General features: G+C 46.2%; 1 protein-coding gene across 1 annotated transcript in view; it reads left to right on the top strand.

The window, feature by feature from the left end:
- The window catches only part of UNC5D (unc-5 netrin receptor D), a 991,829-nt gene that overhangs the window by 867,550 nt on the left and 102,625 nt on the right, over positions 1-21,654 (top strand). The window contains exon 14 of the mRNA XM_082253174.1: positions 2,093-2,242. Coding sequence (XP_082109300.1) covers positions 2,093-2,242 — 150 coding nt within the window. The remainder of the gene's footprint in view (positions 1-2,092; positions 2,243-21,654) is intronic.

The raw sequence follows: 21,654 nt of genomic DNA, 5'->3' as shown, positions 1-21,654 counted from the left end.
AGGAGAGAGAGTCCCCCCCCCCAAAGAAAAAAAAGTCAGCAGCTACACAAACTGTACACACACTGTAGCTGCTGATTTTTAAAATTAGGAAACTTACCTGTCCTGGAATCCAGCGATGTTGGCACCCCAGCCGCCATTGCCGGTAAGGAGACCCTTGCGGCTTTACAGCCAGTTCCCTACTGCGCATGCGCAAAGCGCGCTGTGCTCTCTTACTGACCTGGTTGCAGGGGAAGGAGGAGGGAGAAGCAGGGGGGCCAAACTACTGAGGTACCTCGCCGCCACGAGGTCCGATGGACGTGGGGACAGGGTAGGTGCCAAATGTGGCACCGTAGGGGGGGGGAAGACAGACAAGCGTAAGTTCCACTTTTGAGTGGAACTCCGCTTTAATGCAATGGAACTGCACAGAGCGGGCCGCAAACCTCCTCTTCTCAGGTTCTCTGCTGGCGCTTCTGGCCAGTGCCCCCATGGGAAGCCACTTCCCATAGGGGCACTCGTGTGTGCTCGCTCCTGAGCCCCGACAGAGAGAATGGGACTCAGCTCCGCCACCCTGCTCCCTCATCACTGGCCAATGGCTTCCAGTGCCCCAGCAAAATCAGCAAGACCCAGAAGTGAGGGGGGAGAAGAGCTGCAGACATGCATAGCACAGGATCGAATGAGGGCTCAGGTAAGTATAAGGGGGTGAAGGGAGATGCTGACACCTAAACATTTTTTACCTTTGTCTAACAGTGCTCATCGTTGCTGCATATCAGTGCCCATCAATGTGGAATATTAGTGCCTCCTCATCAGTGCTACCTAATAATCAGTGCTGTCTATCAGTGCTCATTATTGCCGCATATCAGTGCCACCTATCAGTGCCCATCAGTGCAGCATATTCGCGCCTCCTCATCAGTGCCACCTAATCAGTGCCCTTCAGTGCCACCTCATCAGTGCTGCCTATCAGTGCCCATCAGTACTGTCTATCAGTGCTCATCATTGTCGCATATCAGTGCCCATCAGTGCAGCATATTCGCGCCTCCTCATCAGTGCCACCTAATCAGTGCCCTTCAGTGCCACCTCATCAGTGCTGCCTATCAGTGCCCATTTGTACTGTCTATCAGTGCTCATCATTGTCGCATATCAGTGCCCATCAGTGCAGCATATTCGCGCCTCCTCATCAGTGCCACCTAATCAGTGCCCTTCAGTGCCAACTCATCAGTGCTGCCTATCAGTGCCCATCAGTACTGTCTATCAGTGCTCATCATTGTCGCATATCAATGCCCATCAGTGCGGCATATTAGTGCCTCCTCATCAGTGCTCATCAGTCTCTCTCAAGGAGAAAAATTACTTATATACAAAATTTAATGACAGAAACGAAGGAAAACTTTTATTTTTTTCAAAAATTTTTTTTTGTAAAAAATAAAAAAAAAACAGCAGTAATTAAATACCACCAAAATAAATCTCTATGTGTGTAATACAAATGATAAAAATGTCACATGGGTACAGTGTAGCATGACCGTGCAATTGTCATTCAAAATGTGACAGCGCTGAAAGCTAAGAATTGGCCTGGGCAGGAAGGGGGGGGGGGGGGGCGGTGTAAGTGCCCGGTAGGCAAGGGGTTAATGTAAAGAATGTAAAACATGTTTGGGCTTTAGAATTACCTTTAGGAAGAACGCACCATAAATGTAAACACTGGCATGAAATGCACGTCGCTGCGCATGCAGAAATGCGCGGTATAGGTTGGGTTTCTGGTGGGAATCGGCCCTTAATCTTCATAGAGAGATGTCAGGCGGTGAAGAAGAAACGGGTCGGCATTTGTTTTTATTATCGGCTCTTGTCACTTGATTTAGCCGCGGCGCGGTGAAATATTTGTAATATGTTTGTTATTAGAATTGCGCTGCCATTCCATTCCCGCTAAGTGACAGGCGAGTTATATGTGGCCGGGCCTGACACTAATCACATCATTCTTTTGTCTTTAAAATGCATTTTTATGATGATTTTAATCCGGCCTGCCAGGGACGATGACATTATTCAAAATGCCACTCGGCCACCCTATAACACCCTCGGCGGCGGCGGCCTCATCCTTCTTATTGATTTCTCCTTCTCCTCTGTGTAGGAAGTGCTGGCCGATGAGAGACATCAAGGAGGACAGCTCCTGGAAGAACCAAAGTTGCTTCATTTCAAGGGGAATACCTTCAGCATCCAGATTTCAGTTCTCGACATCCCTCCGTTCCTCTGGAGGATCAAACCATTTACTGCATGTCAGGTATGACACCCACTTATGTTTCCCGCTTTAGATCCCTCTTCACCCGGCAACAGCAATCTGGGCTTTTTTTTCTTTACTAATTTAACACATTGATTAATAGCTAATGCATTTAGAGCTGCTGGAAGGCTATCAGATGTGCGGCCATAATGAATATTAAACGTCTGCTGCCAGGAGTCTCCCCGTAACTGGAAATCTGACACGGAAAATGCTGTCAGCAAATCCAGCAACTCAGAGAAGTCAACGGACGAGAATGTTTTATGTTGTTTTTTTTTTTTTTTTTAAAGAGTCACCTTGCCCTAAACTGATAGTTCTATTTGTAGAGGATACTGATGGGTTAAAGCCTCCCTCCGGCCTCTCCTTCAGCCTCGCACAGATATACTGGCTCCTCCCCTTATCCTGCTCACAGCACCACTTCTTAAGCCTCCCTCCGGCCTCCCCTTCAGCCTCCCACAGATATACTGGCTCCTCCCCTTATCCTGCTCACAGCACCACTTCTTAAGCCTCCCTCCGGCCTCCCCTTCAGCCTCCCACAGATATACCATCTCCTCCCTTCATCCTGCTCACAGCACCACTTGTTAAGCCTCCCTCCGGCCTCCCCTTCAGCCTCACACAGATATACTGGCTCCTCCCCTTATCCTGCTCACAGCACCACTTCTTAAGCCTCCCTCCGGCCTCTCCTTCAGCCTCCCACAGATATACTGGCTCCTCCCCTTATCCTGCTCACAGCACCACTTCTTAAGCCTCCCTCCGGCCTCCCCTTCAGCCTCCCACAGATATACTGCTCCCAGCAGGCAATGGACCGGCACCGGGGGTTAGGGACCCTGCCTTAAAGGACACACAGAAGCCCAGCAGAGCACAATGGCAGCTGAAGGCATCCTAGGTTTTCAGCAAGCTAAACAAAAATGGCAACCCAACCAGCCACTTATAACTAGATTTTAGTGTAAAGTGCATATAGAAGGGCCTTGCACAGAGCAAATGAAAAAAAATCTTTTGGTGAAGGAACACACCAGAATCCTAGCAGAGCACAATGGTATCTGAAGACGTCCAATGTGGCCCAGCATGAATTATTAGTTTATCCATTGCTATATTTGCTCCAACATAGAGGCCTTCATAGATTAGAGTTAGGACCGCACTGTGCAGAGTGGTCTTAGTGAGGCAGTGCCATTCCCACACACATATCTGCAACGTGTGCAACTAAGACCCTTGTTTTTAATGCAAATTGTTCTTTAAAAAAAAAAAAAAGATTTTTGCCGACTAGCTGGTAAGTGTGTTGGCGAATTCATGTTTGCTCTGTGAAAAGCCCTTTCATGTGCACCTTAAGCCAGGGGACAGTTTTGCCACATCATTGGTATCCATGGAGGAATATTGCCCCATTATTGGTGTCAGTGGAGGAATAGTGCCCCATCATTGGTGTCAGTGGGAGGAATAGTGCCCCATCATTGGTGTCAGTGGGGGGAATAGTGTCCCATCATTGGTGTCAGTGGGAGGAATAGTGTCCCATCATTGGTATCAGTGGAGCAATAGTGCCCCCTCATTGGTGTCAATGGGAGGAATAGTGCCCCATCATTGGTGTCAGTGGGAGGAATAGTGTCCCATCATTGGTGTCAGTGGGAGGAATAGTGTCCCATCATTGGTATCAGTGGGAGGAATTGTGCCCCATCATTGGTATCAGTGGGAGGAATAGTGCCCCATCATTGGTGTCAGTGGGAGGAATAGTGTCCCATCATTGGTGTCAGTGGAGGAATAGTGCCCCATCATTGGTGTCAGTGGGGGGAATAGTGTCCCATCATTGGTGTCAGTGGGAGGAATAGTGTCCCATCATTGGTATCAGTGGAGCAATAGTGCCCCCTCATTGGTGTCAATGGGAGGAATAGTGCCCCATCATTGGTGTCAGTGGGAGGAATAGTGTCCCATCATTGGTGTCAGTGGGAGGAATAGTGTCCCATCATTGGTATCAGTGGGAGGAATTGTGCCCCATCATTGGTATCAGTGGGAGGAATAGTGCCCCATCATTGGTGTCAGTGGGAGGAATAGTGTCCCATCATTGGTGTCAGTGGGAGGAATAGTGTCCCATCATTGGTATCAGTGGAGCAATAGTGCCCCCTCATTGGTGTCAATGGGAGGAATAGTGCCCCATCATTGGTGTCAGTGGGAGGAATAGTGTCCAATCATTGGTATCAGTGGGAGGAATAGTGCCCCATCATTGGTATCAGTGGGAGGAATAGTGTCCCATCATTGGTGTCAGTGGGAGGAATAGTGTCCCATCATTGGTGTCAGTGGGAGGAATAGTGTCCCATCATTGGTGTCAGTGGGAGGAATAGTGTCCCATCATTGGTATCAGTGGGAGGAATAGTGTCCCATCATTGGTGTCAGTGGGAGGAATAGTGTCCCATCATTGGTGTCAGTGGGAGGAATAGTGTCTCATCATTGGTGTCAGTGGGAGGAATAGTGCCCCATCATTGGTATCAGTGGGAGGAATAGTGTCCCGTCATTGGTGTCAGTGGGAGGAATAGTGTCCCATCATTGGTGTCAGTGGGAGGAATAGTGTCCCATCATTGGTGTCAGTGGAGGCAGGGCCGCTGATCTTGTAGGGGGCCCGAGCACACAAGGGGGCCCACACAGAGAGGGTGATTAGTGATGGACAACAAATACAGAAATCTTCCTCCAGCACCTGAATCTGATCTGTCCCTCTCCCTGCTATCAGCTTTTATCTGCTGAGAAAGAGACAGTCGTCCCTCACTAATCCCCCTCCCAGCACTTATCTCTGCTCAGGAGTTTATTTGTAACTTTGTTTCTCTCTCTCTGTATCTCTGATCACGGAGCTCCAACTGCCCAGCCTGTATATTTTCCTCATCTTCTTTTTTATTTAACATCGTTTTTTTTTTTTTTCGATTTAGCAGGAATTATGGGAGTTATGTTATATTTGTGTCTGATAATAGTGATTTTGTTGTAATTTTAGCTAAATATATCTTTAATATTTTCTTGGGGGGGGTCCTGCCAGGTAGTCTGTACGGGGCCCTAACAGATTTCTAACAGCAGCCCTGGTGGGAGGAATAGTGCCCCATCATTGGTGTCAGTGAGAGGAATAGTGCCCCATTATTGGTGTCAGTGGGAGGAATAGTGCCCCATCATTGGTGTCAGTGGTCAGTGAGAGGAATCTATAGTTAAATAGTAAGTGTGGTGGTTGGCATTGTTGTTGATGGGTGGAAGTGTCGTTGCTGTGGTGGAGAATGACCTCCCTGTAGGATTAGTTGTCATTACAAAGTCAAGAACAAACACTGAAGAAGAAATGAACCAGTAAGAGGGTATATAATGGTATATATACAGTAGGTACGGAAAGTATTCAGACCCCCTTAAATTTTTCACTCTTTGTTATATTGCAGCCATTTGCTAAAATCATTTAAGTTGATTCTTCTTCCTCATGAATGTACACATAGCACCCCATACTGACAGAAAAACACAGAATTGTTGACATTGTTGCAGATTTATTAAAAAAGAAAAACTGAAATATCACATGGTCCTAAGTATTCAGACCCTTTGCTGTGACACTCATATATTTAACTCAGGTGCTTTCCATTTCTTCTGATCATCCTTGAGATGGTTCTACACCTTCATTTGAGTCCAGCTGTGTTTGATTATACTGATTGGACTTGATTAGGAAAGCCACACACCTGTCTATATAAGACCTTCCAGATCACAATGCATGTCAGAGCAAATGAGAATCATGAGGTCAAAGGAACTGCCTGAAGAGCTCAGAGACAGAATTGTGGCAAGGCACAGATCTGGCCAAGGTTACAAAAAGATTTCTGCTGCACTTAAGGTTCCTAAGAGCACAGTGGCCTCCATAATCCTCAAATGGAAGACGTTTGGGACGACCAGAACCCTTCCTAGAGCTGGCTGTCCGGCCAAACTGAGCTATCGGGGGAGAAGAGCCTTGTTGAGAGAGGTAAAGAAGAACCCAAAGATCACTGTGGCTGAGCTCCAGAGATGCAGTCAGGAGATGGGAGAAAGTTGTAGAAAGTCAACCATCACTGCAGCCCTCCACCAGTCGGGCTTTATGGCAGAGTGGCCCGACGGAAGCCTCTCCTCAGTGTAAGACACATGAAAGCCCGCATGGAGTTTGCTAAAAAACACCTGAAGGACTCCAAGATGGTGAGAATTAAGATTCTCTGGTCTGATGAGACCAAAATAGAACTTTTTGACCTTAATTCTAAGCGGTATGTGTGGAGAAAACCAGGCACTGCTCATCACCTGTCCAATACAGTCCCAACAGTGAAGCATGGTGGTGGCAGCATCATGCTGTGGGGGTGTTTTTCAGCTGCAGGGACAGGACGACTGGTTGCAATCGAGGGAAAGATGAATGCGGCCAAGTACAGGGATATCCTGGACAAAAACCTTCTCCAGAGTGCTCTGGACCTCAGACTGGGCCGAAGGTTTACCTTCCAACAAGACAATGACCCTAAGCACACAGCTAAAATAACGAAGGAGTGGCTTCACAACAACTCTATGACTGTTCTTGAATGGCCCAGCCAGAGCCCTGACTTAAACCCAATTGAGCATCTCTGGAGAGACCTAAAAATGGCTGTCCACCAACGTTTACCATCCAACCTGACAGAACTGGAGAGGATCTGCAAGGAGGAATGGCAGAGGATCCCCAAATCCAGGTGTGAAAGACTTGTTGCATCTTTCCCAAAAAGACTCCCGGCTGTATTAGATCAAAAGGGGGCTTCTACTAAATACTGAGCAAAGGGTCTCAATACTTAGGACCATGTGATATTTCAGTTTTTCTTTTTTAATAAATCTGCAACAATGTCAACAATTCTGTGTTTTTCTGTCAGTATGGGGTGCTATGTGTACATTCATGAGGAAGAAGAATGAACTTATAACAAAGAGTGAAAAATTTAAGGGGGTCTGAATACTTTCCGTACCCACTGTATATATACAAAAAAAAAGTAAAGTTAACGCGAGGAACCCCCGTTTTTTATGTTCAATCTGCTCACCAGTAATGTAAACCAGTTTTGCATTATAGAGCCATAAAAGTTTTTTTTTTTTAGGACTCTACTGTAAATAAAATAGCAATTTCCTCCACTTCTATCCCTATAAGAACATAAACGTAAAGGGAATTGAAGGCACAAATCATTAAACTATAGATGTCAGAGATATATAAGAATAGGAGAGATAACGGGAAGTAAAAATCCGGTTCGGTTTCTGGGAATAAAACTGGAAATGAAATACTGCAAATTGAAATAACGTTCCCCGCACCCACCGTGGTGTAAATATCCTCCTGTAACGGCCCCCGCATTGGATACAGGTGGAGGAGGGGTGACACCGACTGATATGATATATTATACAGAATATGAACGGCGTTACTTACTGCGCTAAAGGCGGCTTCCTTCCTGTAAAACCAGTTCCCATGCAGGCGCCCAAAAAAGGGCCGGCGAGCCATCTAGAACCCCGAGGGCATTGCTGTATTTTTATCTCATTTGTAACAATGTAACTACAATGAAATACTTCATAGACACGTCATTCCAGGTGTCTGCATTTCCCAAGGACAGGAATCAGAGCTTTTCATACTGAAGGCCAATGCTAAGCTGAACTCCTTTGCGCCGGCTCTCCGGCCTTTTAAGAGGTTTCAGATGCCGGGAGGCGTGGCGAGGATGATGATCATGTGACCTCCGTGATTGGCTGTCAGAACATTCACATGAGCAGAAAGCTCCTGATCGCAAGTAGCAACCGTGAACCATAGTTGCCAAAATTTGAAAAAAATTTGTAGGGACACTTTGCAACACAGCTGTCAATTAGAAAACAAGGGGGAAAAAATGGAAATTTAATTGAGGCAAGATGGCGTCTGAAAAACTGGTCATGGTTTAAAACCGTATGTTTATTAAATAGTAACAGATACAAAACATATACCGATGGTAACATCCATATGCAATAACACACAGTAAAACAGTAGACAATACAAGGTAAAATAGTACAATGTATAGAAATAGGGATACATAGTGAGAGCCCATTGAGTAATAACAGAGACATAGCATTATCCAATGATGAAATCTAATGCTGTTTATACATCCATATCATAAAGCATAACAGTGTGCCATCGTAGTAAAAGTGGTATAGTATATTAAAATTCAGATGCATCATAAGGCCCTACGCGTTTCGTGATAATCATCACTTCTTCAGGGGCATCGTAGATCTACAATAAAACATATTCGAATAACTTGTAGTTCCACACACTGGGGGAAGGAGGTAACCGGGGAGGGGACAAATCCTTCTCCTCCACAGCTATCAATTACTTACCACACCCACTTCCCTGAAGCCCCACCCACTCTGCATAATTAATCTCCGCCTACTTATCATCAGATTATAGGGTCTACTCAATAAAGAGAGAATTACAGGAAATGAAAAAGGGAATTTCAAACTTAAGGCCAAACTAGCAGAGTTGGAATAATTCTCCCATTCAGCTGCACTACTTCTGCGTAACATTTACTGGCAGCCCGATTAACAGGCGCTTCCAGGGACAATGTACATTACCCAGGACAGGCTCCTATTTGCCGGGACTGTCCCGGCAAAAACGGGACAGTTGGCAAGTATGCGTGAGCTTCATGTTTGCCGCCGGTAACTGTTCCGGGAGCGCACAGGGCTGTATTCACACCGATTCATGCAAATATGCGGCCGCTCTGCGCCAAGGTCCGCCCACTTACCAGGCCCACCTACCCACCGAGAGAGCCCACCCACCAAGAGGCCGCATACACTGTGTGCACAATTATTAGGCAAGTGAGTGTTATGACCAAATCATTATTTTTATGCATATTGTCCGACCCCGAGCTGTATAAACTTGAATGTTTATTGGATTGAAGCTCATCAGCTGATGTGTATTTGTGTAATGATGGAGGGTGTGGCCTAAGGAGATCAACGCCCTATATCAAAATTTGCATAATTATTAGACAGCTTCTTTTCATCGGACAAAATGGGCCAAAAAAGAGGTTTTTGAGTGTTAAAACCCGCGCTTAATGGGAGTGCAAATTGATGTCCTTTTTTTCCCACAAACAGAGATTTCTTTTGGTGGTATTTGATCACCTGTGCGATTTTTATTTTTTGCGCTATAAACAAAAAAGAGCGACAATTCTGAAAAAAAAAAAAAAAAAACTATATTTTTCACTTTCTGCTATATGACATTCTCTAAAGAAAAAAAAGAAACAATCACATTTTTTCATCCTTTTATCTTTATTTCAACCAATTTGTTTTCTGCTACATATTTCTGGTAAAAACAATTTCTAATACGCGTATATTCATATATACAATATATTGTTATCGCATCTACAAACTACGGGAAATATTAATGTCATTTTTATTTATTTATATTTTTACTAGTAATGACGGCGATCTGCAATTTTTAGCGGGACTGTGACATTGCGGCGGACAGATCGGACCCCTAACTGACATTTTTGACACTTTTGGGGGGACCAGTGACATTACTACAGTAATCAGTGCTATACATATGCACTGTCACTGTACTAATGACACTGGCAGGGAAGGGGTTAACTTTATTGATGATCAGTGGTTTAACCACTTGCCGACCGCCGCACGCCGATCTACGTCGGCGGTCAGCCCCTCACAGGCAAAGTGACGTAGGGCTACGTCACTAGCTTGTGAGGGTCTAGGGAGCGAGCGCGCGCCGCCGGAGGCGCGCTCCCGCTCCCGCGTGGTCACGGACCCCCCCGCGCGTGTGACCGGCGGACCCGATGTCCGCCGGCCACTCTGCGATCGGCGGGGGAGAGGGAGAAAGTCAGGCAGCTTGTGTAAACAAGCTGCCTGTCATTCTCCCCTCTGTATGAGAGATGATCATATGGATCTACTATGTAGATCCGTTGATCACTCTGCATACAGCTGAAGCCACAGCCAATCACAGTAAGAATCACGCCCCTAGGGACACACACAGCCCCTCCCTCTCAAATAAAGTTAACCCCTTCACTACCAGTGTATTTTTACAGTAACAGTGCATATATATAGCACTGATTACTGTAGAAATGTCACTGGTAACCCCAAAAGTGTCAAAAATGTCAGTCAAGGGTCCGATCTGTCCGCCGCAATGTCGCAGTACCGCAAAAAAAATCGCAGATCGCCGCCATTACGCGTTAAAAAAAAAAACAACAAAAATGACAAAAATCTTTCCCTTTGTTAGTAAACGCAATAACTTTTGCGCAAACCAATCAAAATACGCTTTTTGCGATTTTTTTTACCAAACATAGGTAGCATAAAACAAATTGGCCGAAAATGTTAAAAAATTTTGATTTTTACATTTTTTTTGGGGGGAATTTCATATAAAAAAAAAGGAAAAAATATTGCTATTTTTGCAAAATTGACGCTCTTTTTTTGTTTATAGCGCATGATCAAAAAATCGCACAGGTGATCAAATACCACCGAAAGAAAGCTCTGTTTATGGGAAAAAAAGGACGCCAAATTCGTTTAGGTACAGCGTCGCACGACTGCGCAATTGTCCGTTAAAGTCACGCAGTGCCGAATCGCAAAATACCCCCTGGTCGTTTAGCAGCCAAATCCTCCGGGGCTTAAGTGGTTAAATGTATCCCTAGGGGCGTGATTCTAACTGTGGGGGGGGCGTGGCTTGTGATGTAACCACAGAGACATGCGATCCTACATAGCAGGATCGTATGATCTCTGCAGTTACACCAGGGAGAATGACAGACAGCTTTGTTTACATCAGCCGCCTGCCTTTCTCCCTCTCCAGCGGGAGATCGCGAGTGACCGGCGGACATCGGAGCCGGCGGTCACTCGCGCGGGGATGTCAGGGAACGAGCGGGGGCGGGAGCACGCACACTCGCCCCCAACAGACTCGAGGGCGAGTGACGTACCGGTACGTCACTTTGCCCAGGAGGGCTGACCGCCGCAGTATATAGTCGGGCGGCGGTCGGCAAGTGGCTAACACCAGGGGCGATCAAAGGCTTAAGTGTGAGCCTAGGGGGTGCTTTCTAACTGTATGGGGGATGGACTGCAGACCGTACTTCTCTATCAGCGGGGAGCGATTGCGGGTGCCCTGCGGTAATCACGCCCGTCGGCCCCATGGATCGGCATCTCCGTTGCCTAGTGGTACAGCTACAGCGGCTCACGCACCCGAGCCAGCCTATCTGTTGATCGTCAACAGATCAAGAAACTGACAGACTCCATGAATGGAAGGCTTATGACTCTTATTGAAAAGAAGGGCGGCCATATTGGTCACTGATTTTTTTTTTATATTTTTTTTTTTAATTTTGAGTTGTGTTATTCTGAGATGGAAAATATTTGTTTTTCATTTAGTTGCATAATAATTCCACACACATCGATATTCTCCTAAGAAAGCCAAAACCCCACTTTTAGAACGCATTCACACCTGAGTGTTTTTTTGCGCATATTTATGCAGGATTTTGGAGCAAGCTGCGCATTTTTATACAGAGTTTTTGACTTTTGGCATTCTTATTAGTCAACAGAGAAAACTAGGGATGGGTTCTATGTTTCAGTCGAAGGTAAGTTCGACTCGAACATCAGCTGTTCATGTGTTTGCTGAACACACACGAACAAATGGGGCGCTCGGCTGGAAGTTTGCGCCCCATAATGCACTGCACTGTTGCAGTGCATTGATTGCTGATGATTGGCCAAAGCATGCACCTGACCTGTATGCTTTGACCAATCACAGGCCAATGTCTTGTCAGAGCCATAAATGGCCAAAGGCAGGGTGCCTTTAGCCAATCATAGCTCAGGGGCTAAGTCCACGCCCCACACTATATAAGGCTGCTGCTTACATGACAGCCATGTATAGTGTGTGATAATAGAGGTTAGGCAGGTAGTTAGTGGATAGTGAGTTCAGTCAGTTTAGTGCAGTCAGTGTAGTGTACAGTCATACTCCACTTTAATAATGTATGGATATGTTGTAGTCCTGGGTCCCCTCTCGGTGGTCCCCACGTTTTTTGTCCCTGTCACTTATAGTTCATGAGCAGTGCCATGCCAAGCAGACCGAGATTTCCCATAGATGCCAATGTTAAAGACAGGTAGCAGTGCCATGCCAAACTGACCAATTTTTCCCATAGATGCCAATGGTAAAGACAGGGGGCAGTGCCATGCCAAGGTAACCAAGATTTCCCATAGACACCAATGAGCACTGAGAGCTGAAAATTGGTCTAGGCAGGAAGGGGGTGAAAGTGCCCTGTATTTAATTGGCTAAGGGGAACCCTATGACAGAATTAAAAAAAAAAAAGCGTGGAGTCCCACCCAAATCTATACCATGCCCTTTTGGTCTGGCACAGATTTTAAGAGGAACTCCACGCCACAATGTAAAAAAGAAAAACGGCGCGGGGTCCCCCCTAAAATCCATACCAGACCCTTATCCGAGTAAGCAGCCTTGCAAGCCAGGAAAGAGGGGGGGGGAGTGAGCGCCCCCCCCCCCCAGCTCTTGAACCATACCAGGCTGCTTGTCCTCAACATGGGGAGGGTGCTTTGGGGTGCCAAAATATAAACAATTTCAAAAACGCTTCGCCTCTTCTAACCTTAACCTAACTCTAACCCCTTACCCTAATGAAAAAAATAATAAATGAATAATAATAATAATAAAAAAAAAAAGCTAATGGAAAAGCGAAAAAAGCTGAAATGCCCAGCAACAAATGATGCAACAGATGACAGTTTTCTTTAGTGATGGGCCGAACACCCCCGGTTTGGTTTACACTAGAACATCTCCAAAAGGGAAAAAGTTATAGCAAACATGCAAACTCTTTGAAGTTTTTGTCTATGGGACACGAACTTGAAAAATCAAAAGTCCTCATTTTAAAGCCTTCTAAGCAAGTTTATGGGGACCCGAGTACTGCCCTGGGGGACATGTATCAATACAACAATTTTTTTTTTTAAACAATAGTTTTTACAGGAGCAGTGATTGTAATGAGATTTCAAGTGAAACAATAAAAATGAAAAATTCCTTTAAAATATGGTGCCTGGGGGGGTCCCCTTAATGTGCCTGTAAAGTGGCGCATCTGTGCGATGTATGGAGCCTGCTGCAGCAATACTGACATTTCTAAAGGAAAAAATGTCATTAAACTTGCTCGCGGTGGTAATGTATTGTTGGCTCTCGGCAATACAGATAAAAAAATGAAAAAAAAAAAAAACAGCGTAGGGCCCCCCCCCCCCATTCAGTCGATATCAGATGCCAAAATTTAAAAGAAAACAACGTGGGGACCCCCCAAAATCCATACCAGACCCTTACTTGGGCATGCAGTCTGGCAGGTCAAGATAAGATGAGATGGGTGTGCGCAAAAGTATACATGCAGGGGACCCCCCGCCACGCCCCCTTAAAGGAGAATTATACAAAAAAAATGAGTTAAACCCACAAGTGCTTTTTTTACCACCACTATTTCTTTGTATTGGCTCTTGAAATTTTGAAATTGGATAAAAGGTTTCGCACTGAGAGATAAAATAGTGCATTTTATATACAACCATATAGATCAGAGTAAAAATGGAACAGTGAGAAGTTATTCCAAAATCAGGGACAGTTGAGAGCTATGCTACACTACTACAGAGGCAGAAGTTGGCAGACAAATCTGATTTCTTTTTATGAACAGAAGGGTGGCTGTGGACGTGGTATACTTGGACAAGGGGGTGGCTGTGGACGTTGTACACTTGGACAGAGGGGAGGCTGTGGACGTGGTATACTTGGACAGAGGGGGGGCTGTGGACATGGTATTCTTGGACAGAGGGGTGGCTGTGGACGTGGTATACTTGGACAGAGGGGTGGCTGTGGACGTGGTATACTTGGACAGAGGGGTGGCTGTGGACGTGGTATACTTGGACAGAGGGGTGGCTGTGGACGTGGTATTCTTGGACAGAGGGGTGGCTGTGGACGTGGTATACTTGGACAGAGGGGTGGCTGTGGACGTGGTATACTTGGACAAGGGGGTGGCTGTGGACGTTGTACACTTGGACAGAGGGGAGGCTGTGGACGTGGTATACTTGGACAGAGGGGTGGCTGTGGACGTGGTATTCTTGGACAGAGGGGTGGCTGTGGACGTGGTATACTTGGACAGAGGGGTGGCTGTGGACGTGGTATACTTGGACAGAGGGGTGGCTGTGGACGTGGTATACTTGGACAGAGGGGTGGCTGTGGACGTGGTATTCTTGGACAGAGGGGTGGCTGTGGACGTGGTATACTTGGACATAGGGGTGGCTGTGGACGTGGTATACTTGGACAGAGGGGTGGCTGTGGACGTGGTATACTTGGACAGAGGGGTGGCTGTGGACGTGGTATTCTTGGACAGAGGGGTGGCTGTGGACGTGGTATACTTGGACAGAGGGGTGGCTGTGGACGTGGTATACTTGGACAGAGGGGTGGCTGTAGACGTGGTATACTTGGACAGAGTGGTGGCTGTGGACGGGGTATACTTGGACAGAGGGGTGGCTGTGGACGTGGTATACTTGGACAGAGGGGTGGCTGTGGACGTGGTATACTTGGACAGAGGGGTGGCTGTGGACGTGGTATACTTGGACAGAGGGGTGGCTGTGGACGTGGTATACTTGGACAGAGGGGTGGCTGTGGATGTGGTATACTTGGACAGAGGGGTGGCTGTGGACGTGGTATACTTGGACAGAGGGGTGGCTGTGGACGTGGTATACTTGGACAGAGGGGTGGCTGTGGATATGGTATACTTAGACAGCGGGGTGGCTGTGGACGTGGTATACTTGGACAGAGGGGTGGCTGTGGATATGGTATACTTGGACAGAGGGGTGGCTGTGGATGTGGTATACTTGGACAAAGGGGTGGCTGTGGATGTAGTATACTTGGACAGAGGGGTAGCTGTGGATGTGGTATACTTGGACAGAGGGGTGGCTGTGGACGTGGTATACTTGGACAGCGGGGTGGCTGTGGACGTGGTATACTTGGACAGAGTGGTGGCTGTGGACGTGGTATACTTGGACAGAGGGGTGGCTGTGGATGTGGTATACTTGGACAGAGGGGTGACTGTGGACGTGGTATACTTGGACAGAGGGGTGGCTGTGGATGTGGTATACTTGGACAGAGGGGTGGCTGTGGATGTGGTATACTTGGACAGAGGGGTGGCTGTGGACGGGGTATACTTGGACAGAGGGGTGGCTGTGGACGTGGTATTCTTGGACAGAGGGGTGGCTGTGGACGTGATATTCTTGGACAGAGGGGTGGCTGTGGACTTGGTATTCTTGGACAGAGGGGTGGCTGTGGACGGGGTATACTTGGACAGAGGGGTGGCCGTGGACGTGGTATTCTTGGACAGAGGGGTGGCTGTGGACGTGGTATACTTGGACAGAGGGGTGGCTGTGGACGTGGTATACTTGGACAGAGGGGTGGCTGTGGACGTGGTATACCTAAACACGATTCCCCCACACACGGCTAATATGTAAGGTAAAGTCTACAGGCTTGGAAATATCAGTTGGTAAATGGATAGAAAATTGGCTAAAAGATAGAAATCAGAGAGTAGTTGTTAATGATTCCTTCTCTGAATGGTCTCCAAACCTTCTAAAGAAAGGGCCAGTTTGCTGTTCTTCAGAGTTTAGGAGGGCCGGACTGTGGCCAGTTGGGGTAGAAATAGTTGTGGCATCAGTGGGAGTAAACAATTCCCCAATCCTATATATCAGGGGGAGGAATAGCGCCCCCTTGTTGGTGTCAATGGGAGGATTGATGCCACGTCATTGGTGTCAGTGGAGAAATAGTGCCCCAAGGGCCGGATAGAGGCAAGAAAAGGGTCCCCTGGGCTGCAGCTTGGAGGCCACTGGCCTAATATGATCCGAACTTGGTAAAGTGGCACTGGATGGCATTCTCTGGACTTTCTCACACTGAACTCGGGATTGCTCTTTGCTCATTGTTAAAGGACAACATAGAAAGTCTTCTGATCTGGAAAGCAGCCCAGCAATAGAAAAATGTGCTGCAAACACCAATCCCTCAGAGCCGCGGCCACATAATTCTCTGCCACTGCCTAGGCCAAGCCTATGATAAATTGACCTGCTTTTCCCATAGCTTGCAAAAATTCTGCCATTACTAGTCCAAATTTCCTTCCTATTTCCAAATGTAAAATGGAACTTCAGGGTGCCGTGAAAAGCGAGAGAGGCATTATAACAATGTAAATTCTTGGGCATTAATCTTTATGGTGTATCCGATGCACACGGCGCTAAAAGTTCCATGAGTGCCGTAGACCTAAGTAACTATTAAAATTTACTACTTAGAGATAAAATGCAGATGAAAGAACCATTACTTTATAACAGCACAGTATATAAAATAGGGAAGTGATATGCTGGAGCATCGTAAAACGTGGCGGGGAGAAGTGGCGTAGCGAGGCCGCGGTGATTTAGGGTAAAGGGCCGCCGTTTGAGAAAATCCGAGGCATTTAGAGGGGAACATGGAATTCTCATTTAGTATCGGGTTCGGGTGATGAAAGTATCCGAGAAAAAAAGATTTCTGCTTTGTAATGAGATTGCCTTCCCTTTGTGTTCCGGCAGTTTTAGTACAAAGAATTTAAGGACACGGCCATTAGATCCAATCCCACCATTCTCCTTGACAGAAGGTGTGAGAGTTACCGAAGAAATAATATATATATTTGTTCTTTGTGTTCTCATCTACCTAGAAGAATGAGATTGTGTTTTCCATTATGGCAGATTTTCTGAAGGCCGTTTCCCACTAGCAAAGGCTGCAATGCAGTCCGGGTATTAGATACGTATTTATATCGCTGACTGTAAATACGGGACAATGTTCTCTCCTAGAAGAAAGTCTATTGACTCGATGAGCAACTGGTTAAGCGCTCTGTATGAGGGACATAAACTGCACATTGGTAGAATGACGGCACGCACGCTAGTATCGACTTTCTGCTGCAAAAATGAAAACCCACAATGGCAGTTAAGGTGGAATTACATTGTAACTGAGCACCACAAACTGAAAACACGTTATGATTCATTTTTAATATTCTAAGCAAACCCCCCCATCCATCCATGTCTCCATCCACCCTCCCATTCCTCCATCCATCCATGTCTCCACCCACCCTTCCATTCTTCCATCCATCCATGTCTCCATCCACCCTTCCATTCCTCCATGTCTCCATCCATCCATACTTCCACTCTCCCATCCATCCATGTCTCCATCCATCCTTCTATTCCCCCATCAATCCGTGTCTCCATCCATCCATACTTCCACTCTCCCATCCATCCATGTCTCCATCCATCCTTCTATTCCCCCATCAATCCGTGTCTCCAACCATCCTTCCATTCCTCCATCCATCCATGTCTACATCCACCCTTCCATTCCTCCATGTCTCCATCCATCCATACTTCCACTCTCCCATCCATCCATGTCTCCATCCATCCTTCTATTCCCCCATCCATCCATGTCTCCATCCATCCATACTTCCACTCTCCCATCCATCCATGTCTCCATCCATCCTTCTATTCCCCATCAATCCGTGTCTCCAACCATCCTTCCATTCCTCCATCCATCCATGTCTACGTCCATCCATACTTCCACTCCCCCATCCATCCATGTCTCCATCCACCCTTCCATTCCTCCATCCATCCATGTCTCCATCCATCCATGTCTCCATCCATCCATACTTCCACTCCCCCATCCATCCATGTCTCCATCCACCCTTCTATTTCCCCATCCAACCATGTCTCCAACCATCCTTCCATTCCTCCATCCATCCATGTCTACATCCATCCATACTTCCACTCCCCCATCCATCCATGTCTCCATCCACCCTTCCATTCCTCCATCTATCCATGTCTCTATCCATCCATGTCTCCATCCATCCATCCATACTTCCACTCCCCCATCCATCCATGTCTCCATCCACCCTTCTATTTCCCCATCCAACCATGTCTCCAACCACCCTTCCATTCCTCCATCCATCCATGTCTCCATCCATCCTTCTATTCCCCCAACCATCCATCTCTCCATCTATCCTTTTTTTTAAAAATTATTTTTATTTCAATATGTGCAATAAAAACGAACATTCCAAACGTCCTTTCAACAAAGGGACAAAACAATATAAAATAAAAAAATTATACAATATCCAAATAATTATCTGTTTACTTAGTATTCATAATCTCTTTATGCCAAGGTATATCCATTTAGCTGAATTGATCGCCGTTGTCCCGGTGTGCCCCAACCCCTTGCTCCATTGCATTCAGATTTATTTCCTCATCATACTATGTGCATCCCTCTATATCCTCTTAGTTATCTCCTTATATTCAACCATTGGTTAATGTTGATTGACTCCAATTATCCCAAATTTTATTATATTTCGTTGAGCATCCTCTATGCATATACAATACTTTTTCAAATGGTAAAATCTGATTTACCGCTCTTATCCAGTTCTTAACAACAGGGGGCTTCACTTGAATCCACTTAACTGTGATTGTTTTCCTTGCCATAAACAGCATTTCTCTAAGCATTATCTTGTGATATCTAGACCATGTTATTTCATCTAATATACCCAGCAGACAGGTTTCTGGGGTCAAAGGTACAGGCATATTCAGGACAGAGGATAATATTTGAATTATTTCCTGCCAGAATCTTGATATCACTGGACAAAACCACATAATATGTATAAAGTCTGCCCGCTTAGCACTGCATCTCAAACATTTAGGAAATGCAATGCTTTGCATAGCATAAAGTCTACTTGGAGAAAGATATGATTGATGTAGCATATATAATTGTATCAACCTATTGTTTGCTGCTGGCGATACATATAAATGTTATTAGTTTCTGTTATAACATTTTGCAAATAAATAATCTTTCTTCATAAATTTAGGCCAAAATGTCTTCTGCTACATTTCTTTAGGAAAATAACCCAAATCGGTGTATAATATTTAGTCTGTAGGAAAATTAGAGAATCCCCAAACTATGGGATGTATCTGAAAATTGATCAGTCCTGATGTACTGACGGCCTACAGTGAGGAAAAAAGTATTTGATCCCCGGCTGATTTTGCCCACTGACCAAGAAATGGTCAGTCTCTAATTGTAATGGTCGGTTTAATAAGTGAAATAAGTATTTGACCCCCTTTGCAAAACATGACTTAGTAGTTGGTGGAGAAACCCTTGTTGGAAGCACAGAGGTCAGACGTTTCTTGTAGTTGGCCACCAGGTTTGCACACATCTCAGGAGGGATTTTTTCCCACTCCTCTTTGCAAATCCTCTCCAAGTCATTAAGGTTTGGAGGCTGACGTTTGGTAACTCGAACCTTTAGCTCCCTCCACATATTCTCTATGGGATGAAGGTCTGGAGACTGGCTAGGCCACTCCAGAACCTTAATGTGCTTCTTCTTGAGCCACTCCTTTGTTGCCTTGGCCGTGTGTTTTGGGTCATTGTCATGCTGGATTACCCATCCACTACCTATTTCCAGTGCCCTGGCTGAGGGAAGGAGATTCTCACCCAAGATTTGATGGTACATGGCCCCGTCCATCCTCCCTTTGATGCGGTGAAGTTGTCTCCTTAGCAGAAAAACACCCTCAAAGCATAATGTTTCCACCTCCATGTGTGACGGTGGGGGATGTTCTTGGGGTCATAGGCAGCGTTCCTCCTCCTCCAAACACGGTGCGTTGAGTTGATGCCAAAGAGCTAAATTTTGGTCTCATCTGCCCACAGCACTTTCACCCAGTTCTCCTCTGAATCATTCAGATGTTCATTAGCAAACTTCAGACGGGCTGTACCATACTTTCCTGAGCAGGGGGACCTTGTGGGGTCTGCAGGATTTCAGTCCTTCATGGCGTAGTGCAGGGATATGCAAACCGTGGTCCTCCAGATGTTGCAGAACTACAAGTCCTATGAGACATAGCAAGACTCTGACAGCCACAAGCATGACACCCAGAGGGAGAGGCATGATGGGACTTGAAGTTTTGCAACAGCTGGAGGGCCACAGTTTGCATACCAATTACTAATTGTTTTCTTGGTGACTATGTGCTTGGTTTTACCAATTGTTTTCTTGGTGACGATGGTCCCAGCTGAGATCATTGAGAAGATTCTCCCGTGTAGTTCTGGGCTGATTCCTCACCATTCTCCATCATCATTGAACCTCCACAAGGTGAGATCTTCCATGGAGCCCCAGACTGAGGGAGACTGACAGTTATTTTGTGTTTCTTCGCACCAACTGTTGTCACCTCTCACCAAGCTGCTTGCCGATGGTCTTGTAGCCCATTCCAGCCTTGTGTAGGTCTACAATCTTCTCCCCGACATCCTTGGACAGCTCTTTGGTCTTGGCCATGGTGGCGAGATTGGAAACTGATTGATCGCTTCTGTGGACAGGTGTCTTCTATACAGGTAACAAGCTGAGATTAGGAGGACTCCTTTTAAGAGAGTGCTCCTAATCTCAGCTTGTTACCTGTATAGAAGACACCTGGGAGCCAGAAATCTTTCCGATTAATAGGGGATCAAATACTTATTTCACTCATTGAAATGCAAATCGACTTTTTTGAAATGCGTTTTTTCTGAGTATTTGTTGTTATTCTGCCTCTGACTGGTAAAATAAAACCAACCAATAAAATTATAGACTGATCATTTCTTTGTCAGTGGGCAAACGTACGAAATCAGCAGGGGGGTCAAATCCTTTTTTTTCCCTCACTGTAGATATATGTGTTTTCTTTCAGATATTGAAGTGTTGTCAGGTCACCTGTGGCCAGGTGACAGCTGCACCCTGTTGGGGACAGGGATGCACCGCAAGGTAGTGAGCCCAATAACTGACTGCTGCGGATAGACAGGAAATGTGAGCCCAAGATTCCCCAGGGCACAGTGTCTAAAGTCTCGTACACACGCAACGATTATCGGCTGACCGATCGTCCGACTTTTGTCCAAGTTGTGTTCTGTTGGTTGGAATGTGCCTAGACTGCACATGAATTTTCCCGCACGACAAAATTCTACTTCAGAAGTGATGTCATGTGTTGGGTTGCTTTCTTTGTGTTCTTTCTTCACTGAGCATGCCCAGACTTGCTCATCAGATTTTTCCCTGTCGAAATCTGTACTGACTGCACGAAAATCGGCCGTTGTGTTGACGGCCAACAAAAATGTTATTGTCTGCACACCACATTTTTTTCGGCCGAAAAGTCGGAATTGGTTGTCGGAAGCATCATACTAACAAGTCGAAAATCGGCAGATTGGGCGTTGCCCGAAAATTCCCTGCCAATTTTCGACGCGTGTGTACGGGGCTTTAGGCCCAGCAGGTGTTCACCAGAGCCACTAGTGGTGAGGCTGGACTTCGCAGCAACTGGACTCAGGTCATGGCCCCTGGGGTCCCCCGGGTCACGCTCCGTAGGGAGAGAGGGGAAGCAGCCACTCAGGACACAAGGGATAGTGATGGGTAAGCCGAGGTCGGGGCAACAGGCAGACAAGGGTAATCAGGGAACAGGCCAAAGGTCAGGGTCACAGG

The sequence above is a fragment of the Pelophylax lessonae genome, assembly GCF_965119305.1.
Source record: "Pelophylax lessonae genome assembly, chromosome: 4".
In the NCBI taxonomy this organism is placed as follows: Eukaryota; Metazoa; Chordata; class Amphibia; order Anura; family Ranidae; genus Pelophylax; species Pelophylax lessonae.
The sequence above is the reverse complement of the archived record's forward strand: the minus strand, read 5'-3'. Positions and strand labels throughout refer to the sequence as shown.